The following is a 21,658-nucleotide window of genomic DNA, read 5'->3' on the forward strand; positions in this document are numbered from 1 at the left end:
ATACATTACGACGGACTCCGTTTTTCTGCTTCACAGTAGTTTCTAAAGCTCGCCATGTATATGCAATAAAGGCAGTGGCCTCTTATGATAATTTTTGCTCCTGTGACAAGTAAAGTTCATTTGGCTATCATGAAAAATTACTTGGGTATAATAATTATCTTTTGCTCTGTAGAACGGAGTGCTGGGTGTATTTCTTCCTGTCCCTTTTAATCGATTTCTTTAGACAGTGATAGGAAGCTCCACATATACTTATAAAAGGGCTTCTCGATAATAGTTTTGGGGTCATGTTCATGATGGGCAAGCTTATTTCTGTATTTTTCGCTTCTGAGGTTATACTACCTTGCCTCTGAACCTGCTTTTCAGGATTCCCTCAGATTAATATCCCTCACTACACTTTGCTCCCCCACCCACCCCCCGTCCTTTCTTATGTAATTGTGACCAGAGCTTATGTGCAGAACTCACCCGAGCAGATAACCCCTGCATCTTCCTTATGCCTGCAGTTATGGTGTCCCCAGCCGTGTGAACGACATTGCCAAATATGAGTTTCTTTTCCATTACAGTTCACCTCGTCCAGCAAGATGGGCCCCGTTCCTTCCCCAAAATGAGCAGAGCCAGTTGCGTTAATGGCCACTCCGCAGCCCAGCTGCTTGCACACCACGTGGGCGTCACTCAGGTCCCAGCTGTCATCACAGATTGTGCCCCAGGAGCCCTGGTGGTAGATCTCTATTCTCCCAGCACAGCGACCGCTTCCATTTGCCAGGCGAAGTTGACCGCTCCCTGGAAAGGGAAAATAAAGTATTAATAAAACACATTCTTAAGGCTTGAGATCATTTTTTATAGCTTGGTCACTGATTCTCACCTATGCAAGCAACAGCACTGGGGTCTGGAATGGTAGGTCTCGTTGGGTCCGGAGATGATGAATTGCACGGGGATAGTGTCTGACTCTGATTTCCTGCAAACACCAAACTGCTCAGTTATACAAGATACAAAAAGGGTAAGGAAGGGAGGGGACAGATGAGCTGAGAACAAACAGGAAGGTGGTGGGCCAACCGGGGTGGGGGGGGGGGGAATGAATCAGGTGCTTTGAAAAAGCCAGCATGTGGTAAGCGCTGGGTAATGATGAGGTCTGTGAAAATTAAGTTTCCTTTCTTTCTAAAAAGACACAGGAGAGAGGTGCCTGGGTGGCTCAGTCGGTTAAGCGTCTGACTTCTGCTCAGGTCATGAGCCCTCTGTGAGTTCGAGCCCCACGTCAGGCTCTGGGCCGACAGCTCAGAGCCTGGAGCCTGCTTCTGATTCTGTGTCTCCCTCCCTCCCTGCCCCTTCCCTGCTCGTGATCTCTCTCTCTCTCTCAAAAATAAAATAAAAACATAAAAAATATATTTTTTAAAAGACACAGGAGATTAATATTCTGGCACACTTCTCATGATCCTTTGAAATAGAGCATGCCCTGTTATTTTTGTCCTTTTCCCCTACAGGTACACCTGCCTCTAAGGCACGCCACCACGGGAAAAGCTCGTCACCAGCTGTCCATCCTCTTACCTGAGCAGATTACAGAGGCCACTTGTCCAGCAGAACAGAGCGATGCACCCAGAGCAGTTACCGGACAATCTCCCATGTGCTGCTCGGTCCCGGTGCAGTGAAACATGTGCCGCCAGATCTGACCACTTCCTTTCCCAAACTGCGCTCCTCTTGGGGTAGAAAGGGCAACTCCACATTTGAGCTGCTGGCAAAAAACGTGGGCATCTTCCATGTCCCAGTGAGAGTTGCAGAGGGATCCCCAGGTCCCAAGTATCTTGAGCTCCACTCTTCCCTCACATGGGGACTTGCCATTCACCAAGCGGATCTCCGTGTATCCTGGAAGGAGACGGGACTTTTAAAAAGATGTCTGTGATGACCTCATCCCACCCTCTTGGCAGTACGGGAACAAACTGAACATGTCCTCTGGGTCTCACTCGAGCAGACGACTCCAACATCCCTGCTGTGGCCGCAAGTCCCATCTGGACGGGAGGCTACTGAGCAGAGTGAAAGATGGGACTCGTGTCCCTCACACTGGAATTCTTCAGCCCAGATCTGTCCGTTGCCTTCTCCAAAGTGAGCTCCCCCTAAGATTGAGGTGACTGTTCCACATTGTAATTCTCTGCACAGCACACTGGCAGCTTCCAGAGAGAAGTCAGAATCGCAGACGGTGCCCCATGTGTCGCCATGTTTCACTTCCACACGACCGGAGCAGGGAATATCCCCTCCAACTAGTCTGGGTTCCCTGTGGGCTGAAAAATAATAGTATTTCAGTGAGAAATGACATCACTCCCAGATTTTCCTTCGTGATGGGGTTAGAAAAGGGAGGCTAGGGTGTTTAATGATTTTACCATACTTGTCCCCCTTGGCTGTTCTGCCTACAGTTGGGCATAGTGAATTCTAGATCTCCCCATTCCTCATTGGACCAACGTACCTGAGAGAATTTTTAGAACTTTGTCTCTTGGAATCAACCATTCCCAGAAGCATGATAGCTCTTTCCTTTCAATATTTTATATACGTTATTCATAACACCGAAGACCATAGATACTGTGTATCTTCTTTTTGTATTAGATACTGTGTATCTTTTTGTATTATTTAGCCATATACTCAGATCTCTACCCACTGCAGTCTGGTGGTGGCCTGATCTCTCTGAATGGTTCTATGTAAAGTGTTGCAATATACTTCCTGTTTTCAAACCAATCGTGGGATTTCTTCTTCCCTTTGCTATATGTTACGCTTGACACATGACATGCTCCTTTCTCCTGTTTTCTTTCCTGCCTGACCTGCTTTATGAGAACCTTTCACGCTTTCCCTGACCAAGGTTCTATCCTCCATTCTCTCACCTTCCCTTAACTGCCCATACATATGTTTTCATCCGTATGTTTCTCTTTAAATTTATGTTCATAAACATATCTTCTTGGACATCAGAACATGATGGGCTCAAAAGTGAGTGAATTACTGCACTGACAGGAACACAGTAAGTATTCTTTGCTCAATTAATGCAATCCAAACCAAATTAAAATCACTTGAAGGGGCACCTGGGTGGCTCAGTTGGTTAAGTGTCTGACTGTTGATTTTGGCTCAGGTCACGATCTGATGGTTCATGAGTTTAAGCCCAGTGTTGAGCCTACTTGGAATTCTCTGTCTCCCTCTCTCTCTGCCCCTCCCTGCTCACTCTCTCTCTCTTTCAAAATAAATAAATACACTTAAAAAAAAAAAAGAGAGAGAGAGCATCACCTAAAATCCAACAACTTCTTTATCTAATTTATCTCATAAACAATGGTCACAGTCATAGTACTGAACATTAAACGAGAGCCTTTCTATGTAGCACTTTACTAAGTACTGAACAAACACCACTCCATATAATCCTTAAGGATCAATCCCTAAGGGGATAATTATTAATATCATCCCAATTTTACAAACAACGTAACTGAAACAGAGACGTGTAGTAATTTGCAACAGTCACGTAAGGAGTTAGTGAAAGGCCAGGATTTGATCCAGGCAGTATGTTCCAGAGCCTAGAATATGGCCCCTCACGGTATGCTGCACATGTGGAAAATCATTGAGGTCTGTCAGTCCTCCACATCTGTTGCTACTACTTTAACATAATTTGTTACCATGTCACGTAGACCTTTGCAATGGCTTCCTGAATAATCTCCTTTTTCCGAGCCCTCTTTCTAATACATTTATGCCACGATCACAGATGCGTTATAACATTTCAAGTATTTTCACATGATTTCTTTGTCTTCAAGACAATGTTTCTTTGCTACTTATACAACAGTTTATCCTTTCAACAAATAGTGTTAAGTGCCTACAACGTTTTAGGCATTTGTGTGGCCTAAACTGTCGGTCACAGTTCAGTCCGTCAGTGCGAATAAATACTACTACTATCTACTACTACCAATCATAACCACAGCAGTTAACACGTGTTGATCACTCACTGGGTAATTCCTGCGAAGTAAGTAGCATTAATTACTAATCACTTTTCTTTTGAGGGAATGGAAATACAGAGAGCTTTGGGAGATTCCCTAATGGCAGCCATCTGTTAAAATTAAAGAGAGATGATAAATACCAATTTCTTCGCAAACTTTAAAATGCTTTATGACGTCACCTTGAAGGCTTTCGTATCTATTACTCTATCAATCATACCTGTTGCCCCAGCCTTAAAGAAGCCTGGTCATGCCACGCTTCTGTGCCTCTGCAGAAACTTCTCCGTCTATATTTCCCAACCTATGTACCTGGGAAAAAGCTACTTCTTTTCAAGGTTGCTCAGTTTCTTACCGATCGCCCTCGCCCCCAAGAACACACAGTTTAGCAGAAGATATACGTATACATGTTCATAGAATGATGGGTCCAAAACTAAAAATATATGTTAGTACAAAACTAGCAAATGAAGGTGTCACCAGCTCTGTTTGGGGATCGGTACGAAAACTATAGAGAGTGCCATAAGTCAGAACTGAGTTTTGAAATAAGAAGATACAGAATTTAACAAGTAAACAGTGTGTGAATCTGCATCTAAAGGATACAGTCATGAAACAGCACAGTGTAATTGAGGAATTATGAATAATTCAGTATGAGTGGGATTGAAAAACGTAAAGAAAAGATACACCAGAAATTAAGCTAAAGAAATGGAGCTCAGGCTTTAAGGATTCTCTTTACCAAGTTGAGGAGTCCAATCATCAAGGTAGGGGTTTCTTTTGGCACACTCGAAACTGATTCAAATTATTTGGGAGATACAAACTATTCCCTTTATTTTTTTTATTTAAAAAAAAATTTTTTTTTAACGTTTATTTTTGAGACAGAGAGAGACAGAGCATGAACGGGGGAGGGTCAGAGAGAGAGGGAGACACAGAATCTGAAACAGGCTCCAGGCTCTGAGCTGTCAGCACAGAGCCCGACACGGGGCTTGAACTCACGGACCGCGAGATCATGACCTGAGCCGAAGTCGGCCGCTTAACCGACTGAGCCACCCGGGCACCCCTTAATTTATTTTTTAAAGAAAGGAAGTGTATTTGAAATTGGACCTTCTAAAGAGCATACTTCTTTTAGAAATGCCTGCTGTCAAAGATCACTCATTCTTGTGACCCCTTGACATCACTCTCAGTGTGACACAGATATCCTATCAGCACTTGCCAATTTCCTAAAATGTTTCAGATCTGACTATATTCTGTATTGTGGCAGTATAAAACAACCCAACATGTTAAAATTTCACCACTTATCCATTAAATCTGTACAAGGCGAGTTTCTATCTTAATGTGAGTGGAAGAACATGTTGCTTTCTAAACGCAGTTCCCAAGTATAAAGCAAATAGTCCTTCTACGCCACAAATAATGAGAGACTCTGGAGCTGAGTCCTTAATTTCCTCTTGTTAAATCATTATCTGAGCGTGAAATTCCTCTAAGGTATCATTAGCTGGTATTCATCTGATCCCATCCCACTTTTGGACAGACCTAAACCTTTAAATAAAATCAGTTTCCTAGATTGAGCCAAATTCAGCTTTCTTATAACCTCTTTCTCTCTCACCTGGATCCGTCTCGAACAAAATAAAATAACGACCAATGCAAAAACCAACCAAAACATGAAACGAAACAATTTTCTCTTTCATGGCGAAAACTTGCTAAGCAAGTCCCTTCTTTAAATATCCTCTTTTCCTTTTTCCTAAAATTTTGAATTCTGGACAAAGGGAAATTCTCCCATGCTGAAATGACTTGGAGATTCCATTCTAGCTTTTTTTCCCCCATAAATCTGATAGTAACACATTGATCTACACCATGAGTTGGCTTCCTTATATTATTTATCTGCATACAAGGTTAGAATAGTCAAGATTTACTCCTTTAAGAGATTTCTTATCTGCTGAACCTGTGATTGCATTTTAACATAAAAGCCGTAAATTGGATTTCTGTGCCTGGATTTAGCTCCTTTGATCAATAATTTAAACTTTCCCCTGGCATAAGTAACTGAATCTGTATTCAAATGAAGACACATAGAACAAATATAAGAAAGAATTTGTTAGAAATACTTCCTTTTGTGTAATAATAGGTAAATGCACAATATGATTTTAAGAAGCATTAATACATTTTTATCATTTATTCCTTTTCAGACTCTGAAGAAGTTTAAATCACTCTAGTATCAAAACTATTTCTCAAACTTTAGGAAACTATAGCACACAAACCGCTGTCGCAGACAAAATGTTTAGGATTCAAAGTAGTTTTATAGCAAAATTTCCTAGACCTGTTTGTGACTGCTTTGCTAAACTGTGCATCAGAGATAAATTGTTGCTTTATCTATCTAGTCTTCCTACCCTGTTGAGTTCTTTGGCCCTTTTCATCCCTAAAGCCCTGTGCTCTACAAAACTAAGAACTCTTAAGCATGTAAACAGATAATGGAATTTGTAGTTTGAACTTGGCAGGCAGAGACATAGTGTTTCCATGATGTTCCCCCTGGAAATCTTCTGGAAGTATCAAGAAATCAAGACACAAAATTACAAATTCTGTTTCTAGCAAAACCAGAAGAGAGCTAAAGACCTATGCCCCCAAGCCAGCAGAAGAGGTTGCAAAAGCTACATGATTATGACAAAAGAATTTACAAAAGACAGCAGTGAACACACCTGGCACCGAGCAAAAAGAAAGGAAGAAAGAAAGAAAGGAGAAAGAAAGAAGAAAGAAGGAAAGAAAGAAAGGAAGAAAGAAAGAAAGAAAGAAAGAAGAAAGAAAAAAGAAAGAAAGAAGAAAGAAAGAAGAAAGAAAGAGAAAGAAAGAGAAAGAAAAAAGAAGAAAGAAAGAAGGAAGAAAGAGAAAGAAAGAAAGAAAGAAAGAAAGAAGAAAGAAAGAGAAAGAAAGAAAGAAAGAAAGAAAGAAAGAAAGAAAAGAAAGTCCTGGAAACAAAGAGGTCCACTTCACGCTGCAAATTTATGCTACTCAGGATTTTTATCACATGCAGTTGCATAGAACCCTAACTAATTCAGAATATGTTACCGTAAGTGAGGTAAATTTTGGATGCAGTTGAATGGAATCGATGGACAAAATATATAATAACCCAGATGTTATAGGCTGGAAAGCTAATGTCTTGTTATCCTAGGGAAGATATTTGGACAAATGTCACCTTGAAAAGAAAACCACATCCTTGCTGAAGCCGAAAACTCAGAGAACGTAATCAGAGAACAACAAAAAACAAAAAACAAAAAAAACAAAATCAGAATGTTGGCATGACATAAATCCTCCTTGCCACTTTTTCCGCATTTATGGGAGAGAAAAACTCAAGACTAGACGTAGCCAGACAGCAAGGCAGAAACAGAAAGAAAAATACCAATTTTGTGAAGGAGGCATGCTCTCCTTGCAGCTACTAATGCATAATTAATTGACAGGCCTATCATTTGGAACTTGCAAGATCGAAAAAAAACAAAAAACAAAAAACAAACCCTAAGTATCCTGTCCCCCAAACTGAGGTGGTGATAAAACTGTAGGCTTAGCAGAAAATAGAATTGATTCTCCACATACATAGACAATGAGCCTATCAGCAAAGATAAGATTTAAGTCCTGTTTTTCCTCCCAGACCCCTGGTTTCAAATGACCTTAGGGCAGTGGCCAATAAATCAAGGGGAACGGGCTGCTCACAGCATAGTTCAAAGTTTGTAAATATATTCCTTGACTGTGGGTATTTCACGTAGCATTAGATGAAAGAAAACAGACCAGAAGCATACTAAGTTTGGGGAGAGTTGTTTTGCTGACTTTGAGGACAGCTGACCTCTGTGAACGATAACCCATAAAGCAATCCAAGGGCCCCTGAGCCAATATCAGCAGAAAGCGGATTGTGAAAGGTGTTCAGCCTTCAAACCGCACTCAGCAATGACCGTGGAGAGCTCCCGTAGGAGAAACTGCCCGGAGAAGAGCACCTGGGCCCAGGAAGGACAGCGGACAGAGGACAACTTTTCAGAGGGCAGGACCTGGCCTATGAGATTCGCTTACCAGGGAACTCAGTCAGTTGCAGGGCAACTCATTCTTCTTGACCAATAAGGTTTGGTAATTACTGCGGCAAAACAACTCTCGCTATTTCTTGGTGACCACAGAACCACCCAAGCAGCCTTAAGCTGCTTACCTACTTGACTTACTTAAAAAATTCTTAAGGTTTATTTTGAGAAATTGGGGGAGGGGCAGAAAGAGAGAGGGAGACACAGAATCCAAAGCAGGCTCCAGGCTCCGAGCTGTCAGCACAGGGCCCGACTCGGGGCTCGAACTTACACACTGCGAGGTCATGACCTGAACCAAAGTCCGACGCTTAACCAGCTGAGCCACCCAGGTGCCACCTATTTGACTTATTTTAATGAAAAAAAAGTAAGCTTTTCTTTAGCCACTCTTATTTGGCTTTCTTTCGGCCAAGTTGGATGCTGCCCAACTTAATTCTAATTAATACAAAATACAATTATAGGAAAATATTTAGAAGAAAATTATCAGGGGCGCCTGGTGACTCAGTCGGTGGAGTGTCCAATGCTTGGTTTTGGCTCAGGACAAGATCTCATGGTTCGTGAGGTCGAGCCCTTCAAGGTTCTGTGCTGGCAGTGGGGAGCCTGCTTGGGATTCTCTCTCTCCTTCTACCCCTCTCCTGCTCATTCTCTCTCTCTCTCTCAAAATAAACGAATAAACTTAAAAAATTAATAAATAGAAGGGGCTCCTGGGTGGCTCAGTTGGTTGAGCGTCCAACTTTGACTCAGGTCATGATCTCATGGTTCATGAGTTTGAACCGCATGTTGGGCTCTGTGCTGACATCTCAGAGCCTGGAGTCTGCTTAGGATTCTGTGTCTCCCTCTCTCTCTGTCCCTCCCCTGCTCCCTCTCTCTCTCTCTCTCTCTCAAAAATAAACATAAAAGGATTTAAAAATTAAATAGAAGAAAATAATCAGACATACGAATATGCTTACACATGCTCAAACACAGGCAAAGTCCCCCCCAAAAAGTTATATAGAGAAATATAGTTCATAGTTGTAGCATAATGCATGATGACAATAAATATTATGTATACATCATATGACAACATAAAAATGCATAATATGACTAAAGTTAAAGTCAAATATATCTCCCATCTCTAAAAAGTAATCCAATCAGAGTTTTTTTGGAAAATAAATCATTATTCTATGATGAATACAAGTGATGCACCTAGAACAAAATGATTCATAAAGGTTGAAAATAAATAAAGCAATAGTTGTGGTAATAACATCAGACAAGTCTGATGGTAATAACATCAGACAACTCTGATTCAGGACAAAAATCGTTTAACCATAGAAAAGGGGAGGGGTGCCTGGGTGGCTCAGCCAGTTAAGCGTCCAACTTTGGCTCAGGCCATGATCTCATGGTTCATGGGTTTGAGTCCCACGTGGGGTTCTGTGCTGACAGCTCAGTGCCTGGAGCCTGCTTCAGATTCTGTGTCTCCCTCTCTCTCTAACCCTCCCCCACTCATGCTCTGTCTCTCTCTGTCTCTCAAAAATGAATAAACATTTAAAAAAAATTTTAAAAAGGAAAGGGGAAACTTTATAATACTAAAAAGAACAATTCACAATGACCACATAACAGTCATAGGAAGATCTATGTCCCAGATTCATAGAGCATCAATTCATCAATTATATGATACAGTCACTGGTATACTCAGTGAAAAACCTATAACCTCACATATTTATATTAATAACTAGGAAAAAAATCAACATTAGTCAAGCCCTGAACTCAAGAAGTTAAGTTAGGAGGAAATCAGAAAGGAATTATAGAGAGAAAAGCAAACTGTAATGAATTAGAAAACAAAAATAGGATTAATTAAAAAAAATCTAAATGCTAGTTCATTAAAAAAACGCTAAATAAACCACACTCACTTTCTCTAATAAAAGAAATTAAAAGCATAAATAAAATCATACAATAATAAATGATCAGAAGAGAAATGTCCTGGATAGAGAAGTAATTTCAGAAAGGTCTCTAAATATTGGTACAAAATTGTGGTCAAAATACTTTACGAAGTGAATACTAAGGTACAGAACAATTTACCTAATATGCCACCATTTGAACAACAAAATGGGGTGAAACTTATACATGGATTTGTTTGTATTTACATAAAATATCTCCTAAAGAATATATAAATACCCCAACCACATGACTTGTTTGTGTAGAGTAGAATTGGACAGCTGGGGATAGCATTTGGGAAGAGCTTACACTTTAATTTTGAAGTGTAAACCATGTGAATATATATTAAAAAAATTTTTTTTTAATGTTTATTTTTTTTTGAGAGAGAGAGACAGAGAGACAGAGTCTGTGCAGGGGAGGGGCAGAGAGACAGAGGGAGACACAGAATCTGAAACAGGCTTCAGGCTCTGAGCTGTCAGCACAGAGCCTAATGCAGGGCTGAATCTTGAACTCAAGAACTGTGAGATCATGATCTGACCTGAAGTTGTACCCTTGACCAACTGAGCCGCCAGGCACCCTACAGAAATCTTTTTTAAAAATGAAAAGAATGGGGCGCCTGGGTGGCTCAGTCGGTTAAGCGTCCGACTTCAGCTCAGGTCACGATCTTGCGGTCCGTGAGTTCGAGCGCCGCGTCGGGCTCTGGGCTGATGGCTCAGAGCCTGGAGCCTGCTTCGGATTCTGTGTCTCCCTCTCTCTCTGACCCTCCCCCGTTCATGCTCTGTCTCTCTCTGTCCCAAAAATAAACGTTAAAAAAAAAATTAAAAAAAAAAAATGAAAAGAAGGATGATTGAAAAGCAGATATGTATCCTCAAATTTGCATCTTAAAAAACTGTCTTTTTACAGTCAGAGGATAATTTCTATGTAAATAGAAGTAGACACTTCTACTGTGTAACATCAGGGAATCCACCCAGGGGCACAACTAGGTTAGGATGTATCTGGAATAAAGCCATTGGTTCGTGGACACACAGCACCGTATGACTTGATCTCCATGTGTTCAATGGTTTTGTTCTTACATTGCTTTCTCTGAAGTCTTTCTTTTACCATATCTGCAATATGTTACCCTACAGTTGTTAAAAAGGCACCACTTTTCAACAATGTTAGCATTCGTATAAATGTGATTAGCATAAAATACTAGAGATTATCCATAAGCCAGGCCAACTCACAGCTCATTTTGGAACATTTAAAAGAGGTTGCAGGGAAACACACAAAAATATTCGGAGAGAAGAAAATCCTTCTTTTACTTTTTAAAATCACATACTTTTCACATACTTTTAAAAATCATTTGGTTGACATTCCCATGAAAGACACTTTTAAGGTCTACCTTAAAAATTTTGATCCTTCTTAATTTTTCATATTTCTACGGATTTAAAAATGACTCAGTTGTTTTGTTTTGTTTCTTAACCAACAAACAAAGGAAAAGAAGAGAGAAAGAGAGAGAGAGAGAGAGAAACCAAGAAACAGACTCTTAACTACAGAGAACAAATTGATGGTTACCAGAGAGGAGGTGGGCAGGGGGATGGGTTAAATGGATGATGGGTATTAAGGAGGGCACTTGTGATGAGCACCAGGTGTTGTATGTAAGTATTTTTTTTAATGTTTTAATTTATTTTTGAGAGAGAGAGAGAGACTGAGAATGAGTGGGGGAGGGGCAGAGAGAGAGGGAGACACAGAATCAGAAGCAGGCTCCATGCTCTGAGCTGTCAGCACAGAATCCAACGTGGGGCTCAAACTTGAACTCGTGAACTGTGAGATCATGACCTGAGCCAAAGTAGGACCCTTAACTGACTGAGACACCCAGGCACCCCTGTGAGTATTGAATCACTAACTTGTACATTTGAAACTAATATTACACTGTATGTTAACTAATCAGAATTTAAATCAAAACAAAAGCAAAAAACAAAAAAAAAGAAACAAAAAGAAAAATTACTCAAAAGCTAAAATGGACAAAAAGCAAACACAAAAATAAAAACAAACCTGCGACCAAGGTACAAAATGAATGACAAGTTTCTCTGAAATTTGCGCAATGGGATAGATATTTTCTGGTTGCTTGAGTGATGTCTAGTCCTAGGGACCGATGTCTTTCATCAGTTTCAAGGCTGTTACTGGAAATTTACACTCTTGAAATTCACGTTCTTCACATGTTGATAGAAAGTCTTACCTGAGCAAGTAACTTTAGCTTCCTCGTAGTGATCACAGCTAAGTCCACCCCATTGCCAATTCTTGCAGTCCCAGAAAGAAGTTTCATTTCCATTACAGCTGCCTAAAAACAGCCATGTTGTTGTTGCCTTGGTTTTGGAATAACTCTGATAGGATGTTTTGAGAGCAGATCCACATCCCAGCTGCCTGCAAACCACATCAGCTTCTTTCAGTCCCCAGTTTCTGTCACACACTTTCCCTACCAGTTTCTGAATTTCCACCTCCACTGTCCCAGCACAGCGGCTGCCTCCACCTACAAGTCTTAGCTCCAGATCTGTTCCATCTGCAAAAGAAGCACACACTTAGGCCACAGATACACATGGAGGTTAGCTCCCAAAGGATATATTCTTTACCTTGCTCCTTCCCAGATACCGTGAGGCATTTGGAAATTATGGCTTATCCATCCCCTCGCTTTTTTAATGGCCAGTAGAGGCCATGACTTTGGTTAAAAACAGGATTATAGGGGGGCGCCTGGGTGGCTCAATCGGTTAAGCGGCCGACTTCGGCTCAGGTCATGATCTCTCGGCCCGTGAGTTCGAGCCCCGCGTCGGGCTCTGTGCTGACAGCTCAGGGCCTGGAGCCTGTTTCGGATTCTGTGTCTCCCTCTCTGTGACCCTCCCCCGTTCATGCTCTGTCTCTCTCTGTCTCAAAAAAAAATAAACGTTAAAAAAAATAAAAAAAAAAAAGAAAAATAAGAAGAAAAAACAAACAGGATTATAGGTTCAAAGTTTAAGAAAAATTGTCAATGGGGGGCGCCTGGGTGGCTCAGTCAGTTGAGCGTCTGACCTTGGCTCAGGTCATGATCTCAAGGTTTGTGAGTTCGAGTCCTGCATCGGACACTCTGAGGTCAACATAGAGCCTGCTTTGGATCTTCTGTCCCCCTCTCTGCCTCTCCCCAGCTTGTTCTATAAATAGATAAATAAATAAATAAATAAAAGAAAAAAAATTGTCAATGGCAGCATGTCAGAGATATTTGAAAAAGACATAACATTTTGTGTCTCAGAGCTCCAGGGAGATTTAGAATCTTAAATGTGGTCCCTGAGAGCAGCCTGAATAATTACTGCAGAAAATAGTCAGACAACCCTCCAAACCAGCCAAATAAAGACTATGTTTAAGATTACTCAAGACTGTGAAAGAATCCCCAACAAGGACATTAGCTGACATTTCTATTGCTCACGTCTCCTCCCCATGCCTACTCCTAAAGAACACAAGTCCTTCCTTCTCTGTTTTTCTCTTAACTTACCGGAACATGTGACACCAGCGTCTTCATTATGGTTGCAATAATGCTTTCCCCATTCATGGTGTCTGCACTGCCAGAGGGCAGACTCGTGTCCGTGGCAGGAAACACTGTCAAGCCAAATGTGTCCACTTCCTTCACTGGCGTTAACTCGACCAATGGCGGTGATGGCAGTTGGGCATCCCAGGTGCTTACATGTCACAGCAGCATCATTGCTATCCCAGCCATCATCACACACTGTCCCCCATTCCCCTTGGAATCTCACTTCTAATCTTCCTGAACATGCAGTGACTCCTTCCACCAGTCTCAGGCTCAGATCCGCTCCATCTGTAAGAGGGACACAAAACAAATCAGTGATAAAGAAACAAGAATAAGGGGCAAATATAAATAGAGACAGAAAAGAGTGATATAATACCACTGAAAACCACTGGATGTGAAGAAGGAGTGCCTTGGGCAAGAAGACAGGACTTTTCAGAATAGCCAGTATCACAAAGACAAGAAGAAACAAGTGTTGGCGAGGATGTGGAGAAAAGGGGACCCTTGTGCACCGTTGGTGGGAATGCAAACTGGTCCACGGTGGAAAACAGTACAGAGGTTCCTCAAAAAACAAAAAGAACTACCCTATGATTCCGTAATTGCACTACTAGGTATTATCCCCCAAAATACAAAAACTCTGATTCAAAAGGACATGGGAACCCCTATGTTTATTGCAGTATTATTTATAATAGCCAAATTATGGAAGCAGCCCAAGTGTCCATTGATAGATGGACCTGATAGATGGACCAGCTCCTCAGTCCAAAAGTGAGCAAAGAGAAAAGGGACCTCATCATGACTACTTTCACCTTCCCCCCAATCAATATCCTCAAAGAACAGAACGTGATTCTGAGTGGTATCTTACAATAAAAAAACTGCCCTTTTCCTGTGGTGGTTTTAGCATTTGCTGCCACAACGCTGTTTATTATGATTCCTCAGCATTGAGAAGAAATGTACTGGTCGAGGACCTAGAAGGATTTTGGTGGGTAAATGGTAATGGGAGGTACCATTGTGGTTTTTTTCTCTCCCATATCCCTTTCGCTTTCTTCTGCTAACTAAATCTATCTTCTCTGTAGGAGTCCCATTTTTTATGGTTCGAACAATAGATGGTCATGTTTTTCAACAACAACGAAAAAGCCAATTTAAGAAGGAAAAACCCAAAACCCCCATGGCATTGGTTCAGTGTTTGGATCCAGCCATGCATGAAACCAACTGTACCTCGTGGATTCCCCAGTTTCCTGAGTCAGTATTCTCTTTCCTTAAAGTTGGTTTGAATTGAGTTTCCTCATTTGAAAAAAAAAGGGGGGGGGGGTGGGAGGGGGGAGGTATCTGGTGAATATAGGGACATCTTCACTCTATTATATTTTCTAAATGTTCTCTGGGGTTCAAGACCTACTAGGTCTGCCTCCACATAAGAACTCAGGTGACAAAAGGAGAGTGTCATTCCTGTACATGCAAATCCAATGTCCCTTTGCCCTGAGTAAGCATGGAACATGAAAGTCTCCAGATAGACACAGAACCTATTCGTACCGTAGCACTAGCATCAAGGAGGTCTTAATAGAAAACCAAATTAATTTTTACCATTTGATTCTGTGAATTTGAACTAATATTTGGGAAGGGGTGGGTTTTAATGTGGCTAAACCCTCTGCAGGTAGAGGACGATAAGGGGTGTGATTTCTTTTCAAAACTCATCCACAAAGCACAAGTTGCTAATTAAGCTGCTTTTTTTTCCTTAATTCTTTTTCTTTTTCTTTTTTTTTTTTTTTTTTTTTTGGCAGGGGTGGGGGGTGGTACAGGGGAAGAGAGAGGATGATTGGATTATTCTCTAAACACCTCCTTCTAGCTTCATGACTTGGATCTCGGGTTCACTGTTCATCCTTCCCCGCTAACGCAGGGAGCCTCATTTCAGCTGCGGTAAAAACTCCACAGGTATCAGATCAGGAACCAGAAATTAGGCAATAAAGTGATCAAGGAAGCAGGCTTCATTATGGTTTTAAGAGTTCAAGCTTTTGAGACTCTCACCCCCTTTCTTTTGTCCTCTCATGAAGAACAGAACAGACCCGGATCAGTCCTTACCTAAGCAAATCACTCCAACATCCTCAGCGTGATCACAGTTATGCTTTCCCCATCCTTCGTGTTTGCAGTTCCAGAGAGCTGACTCATTTCCACTGCATACGAGATCATCAAACCAGATTGGTCCCGAACCTTCTCCAAAATTAGCTGAACCAGAGAAACTGACAGCACTTCCACATTCAAGTTGTTTACAAACCACAGAAGCATGATCTATGTTGAAGTTATCATCACACACTGTTCCCCACTGTCCTTGGAACTTGACCTCTATTCTTCCAGAACACTGGTTGCCTCCATTCATCAGCCGCATCTCCAAATTGGATCCATCTGGAGCAGAGAAAAGAACCAGAGTTCAGAAGTGATTTTAGGAAATGAGCTTCCTCTGGATACTTGAGATTTGATGCTGTTTTTGAAAATGGTGCCTCATTTTGGACGCTGCCCATCTTTACACAGTGGGGAATTTTAATCTTTTAAAGATCAACCGACAACTAGGATTTTCATCTCTACCTACTTACCAAGGAGGATGCTCTACAGATTAAAATCTGTTTTGTTTTGTTTCCCTCCAGGATTAAGACAGAACACACACTCTTTTATGTAGAAATAGACAAATTTGACTCCAAACACCTATTTAAAAGACTAGAAAAAATAAAGTCGGTCCATACAACAAAGTAGCAAAAAATGGCAAGCTGGTCATTTGTTGAACATTTGAAATCTTGATTTTAATCTTGCTTTATCAGCAACAGTTGAGAGCATGAAGATTAGAAACAGGAAAAAGTGAAAAATAAAAATGCATGAGCATGCACAATGGTTTGCAAAAGCATCCTCTGGCACACCAAATTAATAAAAGTTGAGGAAAAATAAATCAAAATAATTCATTTCCTACCAATATCCTGTTTGAATCAAAGCTTTTTTACCCCCTTCCCCAACGCATCTGGTACCATTTTTAGCAAAGAACAGCTTTCTCATAAAGAAAATTCTCTCTATACACTCTTCCCTAGATTTTTCTGTGAGAACTAAAATACCCAAGAAAAGGAGATTTGGGATGAAATTCGGGGACATCCGAAAAACAAAATCTGTGCTTAAACAAAATGTTTAGATCCGCTTTTTTTTTTTTTCTGAGAAAGTAACCCACTTTTAAAAGCTCTAAATACCAGGCAAAGACCTCTACTTAACAGGATTTTTTTATCCTGACAATTTATAGTAAGAAAAATAATAATTCGCAATTAAAATAGGCATGTGGTGTCCCGGCTGTATCATAGATGCTACCTTCTTCACAACATTAGGCATTATATATTATTTCCACTACCCCTCCTTCACAGATTCTCAATTTGCCTAATTGTCACAGGAAACAAAACAAAACAGAAAGCAAATTTTAATCTGTAAAACATCGTCTTTGGCAAGCAGGTGTAGATGAAAATCCTAGTTGTTAGTTACTTTAAAAGATTAAAATCCCCCACTATGTAAGGATCCTAATTGTCCATTATCCCTACTTAGAACATTCTCAATTTGCCTAATTGTCACAGGATCACACACCCAGAAGAGAGTAGAGCCAGGATGTGAAAAGAAAAAGCAGTCTAACACCAGCGTTTATTGTCTTCACTGTTATACTCTGTTGTCCCAGTGCGTGTGATAATAGCAAAATCTCCCAAGAGGCAGAGCATTGAGGATTGAGCATTAGTCAGGGTGGGGAAATCTCAGAAATACGGGTTCTGAAAACTTGTGAAACTAGGGAGTCATTGAGTGGCTAGGCGTGCACCAGTTGGAGCTTTAGCTGTGTAAACTTCCAAAAGCAAATTTGATTAGTTCTATCCTTAAGTATAAAACACTGAAAACAAGAGTTAAAAGCTGCACTGGGGTCTCAGCTTAAACACTCAGCTCTGTATTGCAATATAGTGAGAGCCTGGCAAAATTTATTATGATTTTTAACTTTGCTGTAGATGCTCGATGTAGATGTTACTATTGTTGTTCCGAATCTTCCCCCATAATGATTAATGATAGCAGAGAAAGAGGAGGAGGAGGAGGAGGAGGAGGAGGAGGGAAGGAGAGAAGAAGGAAGGAAGGAAGGAAGGAAGGAAGGAAGGAAGGAAGGAAGGAAGGAAAAGAAAGAGAACTGAGTTGTCAAGTAATGAGAAACAGTGAGCTATGCAGAAATTAAAGTTAATTTTTACCACTTACTAGACCAGTAGCTCCACATGTTTTAAGCACGGAGTTTCCAGAAACTGAAGCTCAGAAAGGTTTAACAAAATAACATTAACGAGTGTCTGAGTTGGAATTTTGTCCCTCACTTTTCTAGATCCTAGCCTGTCTTGCTCACGTACACCACAATGTCTGCATAGGGATTAGTCCTTTTTAAAACCAGTCTCGTGGAGGAGATGGTCTCTAAGAAAGAGGCTAGGAGGTGAGAGAGTTGATAAAAGCCAGTGAAATAAGCAAGGAGAAATGGGAAGCCCAGGAATCTGAATTGGGTCATAAATATGACCTTGGGATCTGTCAGCAGAAAGGTCTGACCCATAACTTTCTGAGTTATTGTAAGGTCAACTGAGATAAAATTTACGAAATGTTTTGCAAATTAAAACCACCATGTAAATGAAATGAACAGCACTGTGCACCGGAGAAAGCAATAATACTTTGCAAAACATCCTTCCTCCAGGATTAGCGCTAGGAATATTTATTTCTTGATCCAATAAGTCGATTAGCAGTTAATGGACAAAAAGGTGAATGCATGAAAGCAGTGTGTCACTGAGAAAGAGGACAAGGAATGAACTTAGATATCATGATATTTTTATGTAAGGAGTAGAAACTCATAGGAGGTTTACTGACCATAAAATTAAAACTGGTCACTTCCTCGTCGATTGCAGTGTTCAGAATCTTTTGATTTTTTTTTTTTTAGGGGGTTTGTCTGCATTTTCTGGTCTATTGGCAATGGATTGGGTAGTTTTATACATGGACTGGAGGACTTACAGCAAACTGGCCCCTTTTCGTTTTCAACCCATCTACATATTGGTTCCTCCCACAAAGCATTTCATGTCAAGGTTTTGACTTTTTAAAAATGTTTATTTATTTATTTTGAGAGAGAGTGTGTGTGCATGCGTGCAAGCTGAGGAGGGGCAGAGATTGAGAGAGAGAGAGAGAGAGAGAGAGAGAGGATCCCAAGCAGGCTCCCCTGTCAGCACAGAGCCAAACACAGCGCTCAAACTCATGAATCTCTAGATCATGACCTGAGATGAAACCTAGAGTCAGTCGCTTAACTGACTGAGCCACCCACGCACCGGAGGCTTGGACTTTTGCAAGTCTTACCTGAGCAGGTCACACCAGCATCCTGTTGGTGAGTACAGTTATGTTTTCCCCATCCTTCATGTTTGCAGTCCCAGAGAGCGGACTCATTCCCTCGGCAAGAAACATGATCCATCCAAATGCGTCCAGAACCTGGCCTGGAATTAGCCCATCCAGTGGCTTTGATAGCAGTGGGACAACCCAGCTGCCTACAAATCACGGAGACCTCATCCATGCCCCAGTCATTATTACACACAGTTCCCCATTCCTCCTGGACTTTCACCTCCACTCTCCCAGTGCACCTGTCTTCACCGTCCACCAGCCTCAGCTCCTTCTCTGCTTCTCCTGCAACAATGCATAAAGGCAGCAGTTGGTCGGGATCCAAAGAGCAAGTTGAAAATTAGTATTCTTTCGATTACTATTTATTTTTCAAAGCTAAATTGGAGAAACATGCCTGGCCTCATCCACGGTACGATAGGAGAATGCTATTTGGGAATACACATATCAGCATCACAGGTTTCAGATAAAGTAATGACCTAAAACCAGTAAAGCTAAGTAACACAATTCTGATATTCTTTATAATGTCAACTTGCATAATCTCCAAGGAAAGTTTACTATTAAAAGAGCATACTTCAGAATTGTATAGGGATGAGCCATGTAAGTTTCTCCAAATTCCTAAAATGGTAAAGATGAAGAGACCAGTCATAAGGAATTTAACACCCATTGTATACATATATGTAAAACACCATGAATTTTTAAAATACTACGCGCAATCTGATCAAAACTTTTCTACTTAAATGGAAATTGACATGGAGATATTTTCCTACTGTCTCCTACCATAAAATAATCCCTTCTTCTTCCCAACCCCTCCCAAAGGTCTCAGCTCCCATCCTATGATTATTTTAAATAACCTAAGAATCTGTGCTCTCACGCATATATATCTGACCTCCCTCAGTACATTTTTAGGTAAACTTTGGCATTTGAATTTATTGAAGTGTTCCGAAAATTCCATTTCATCCCAATAATTCTGAGGTTTTTCTCCAGAAAAACCCTATTCCCTCTTTTTTTAGGTAGACATTATTTCAAATCTTTAAACAAAATGCACTGCCCCCCCCCCCCCCCGTAACAGTTTATTTTATTTGGGGGGAAAGTGTGCTAATATTTTGTTCCTTTTTTGATGTCACATGGTTAGGATCTTACTTTGTACTTTTAATATCTGATCCTTTGAAATCGTGAAGTGTGTTTTTTAGATGCTGTTCAGCCTTCAGGAGAATTGTTTGCTTTTCAATAATTTTTGTCAGACTGGCTAAGACTGCAAGTAAATTTGACAAAGCACTCACCAAGAGAATTGGTGATCAAGCAGGAACTGAGAACTGAGACCACAGCCACAGTGGAGGGACTCAAGAGAACAAACCATCTTCTAAAGTCTATGGGGGAAAAAAAAAGGACAACAGTATTGTCTTCCCAAAGAGACTTTGGAGAATTTTGAGATTAACAAGGAAAGTCCAACCAAGACAAAGAACCTTTCCTTCAAAATGGCAAGGCGGAATGGACACATTCACACCCAGAATCATACAGTTTCAATGAAATAGCTTTGAAACTGTTCATGTTGGTAGGCAACCCAGAGGTGAGGAATTAGAAGCAAGTTGAGGATGGAGAAGAATTTCAAAAGCAGACTTTACGACCTGGAAAATCAAAACAGCATCTGTGAAATTTATCAGGGAGCAGTTCCCTCCACAGGCACAAAACAATATTCAACTACAGATGCCCCGTCTCCAAGCCCACTTGATCCAGATGGTTAGGTGGAAAGTTCCATGAGGGAATGGATTATACCTATCAAGTTCAGCGCTGTTTCACCAATACCTGGTATACTGCCTGCTAAAGAGTAGCTGAACATTGATGGAATAAAGTGACCATGTTTCTTTGTGAAAAACCAAAATATTGTATAGAGTGTAAAACTCTAAAGCTTTTATCACTCTCACTTCTTAGTCTTACTCTAACCCAACACTTGCGTAAAAGTCCGAATGCTTTGGTAACCACACAGGAACACCCACTTTGGGATAAGTCACTGAACTGTAAGCTTATGACTCATGCTTTCATGTGGCATGCTATCCTTTGATAAAAAAGCTCTGAAAAAAAATTAAAAGTGCTAAATGAGTTTAGCACATTCATAGAAATCAGAAAGCAGATTTCAACACGCAGGGATGCTATTGTAAAGTTCCTCTAGGTGATCAACTTTCAATCAATATTCATTCCAGCGCGTTCTATCTTTTCTAACCATTGTTTCCAGACTCAATACTGTTCAGTTCATTTCAGCCCCTTTCTGAGTCTCACCTCAGCGGTTTGACGAAATGGATGCCAAATCTAATCTTTATCTCCCACCTTCAATTTTGAATCTATAGCAGACACAAGTTACTGCCATGGAAGCACTATTATGTAAGACCCATTGACTGCCAGAATCATTTTATGCTACATTAAAAGGTAAATGGGGAATAAATAAGAAATGTTACCAATAGGTCCAGAGTTTCCATGTAGCACCATTCTGAGTTTGTCCAGTCCAAAGTTTGAACGCTTTCTGAATCCTCTTGTGTTATTCCCTAGGAGTGTTCTGCTAAAGAAGAGGACCGCGAAAAATTCTAAAACATTATCTCACTTCTGCACACACACACATACAAATCCAGAAAGGCTACATAACAGGAGGTGGAGTCAATCAAAAAAGGGAAGTCATTCAAAAAACTGAGGTTCCCTTTAATACTCATGTTTTCTGCAGTATGGGACATGAAACAACCAAAGGAAATTGAGAAATATTTACTACGGATTTACAAAAATTAAGGGGAAATATTAACTCATGGACTGTTGTTATTGAAATGAATATTTATATTTCTGTACTTTGTTTT

At 40.7% G+C, this 21,658-nt stretch overlaps 1 protein-coding gene across 1 annotated transcript in view; it reads right to left on the reverse strand.

The window, feature by feature from the left end:
- The window catches only part of CD163 (CD163 molecule), a 29,497-nt gene extending 8,068 nt beyond the window's left edge, over positions 1–21,429 (reverse strand). Inside the window, 10 exon segments of the mRNA XM_015061346.3 lie at positions 463–777; positions 860–952; positions 1,540–1,854; positions 1,953–2,267; positions 12,111–12,431; positions 13,392–13,712; positions 15,495–15,815; positions 18,786–19,106; positions 20,102–20,188; positions 21,272–21,429. Of these exon segments, the coding sequence (XP_014916832.2) occupies positions 463–777; positions 860–952; positions 1,540–1,854; positions 1,953–2,267; positions 12,111–12,431; positions 13,392–13,712; positions 15,495–15,815; positions 18,786–19,106; positions 20,102–20,188; positions 21,272–21,302 (2,440 nt within the window). The 5' untranslated portion in view covers positions 21,303–21,429.
- Between the last annotated feature and the right edge of the window lie 229 nt (positions 21,430–21,658).

The sequence above is a fragment of the Acinonyx jubatus genome, chromosome B4 (assembly GCF_027475565.1).
Source record: "Acinonyx jubatus isolate Ajub_Pintada_27869175 chromosome B4, VMU_Ajub_asm_v1.0, whole genome shotgun sequence".
NCBI lineage: Eukaryota > Metazoa > Chordata > Mammalia > Carnivora > Felidae > Acinonyx > Acinonyx jubatus.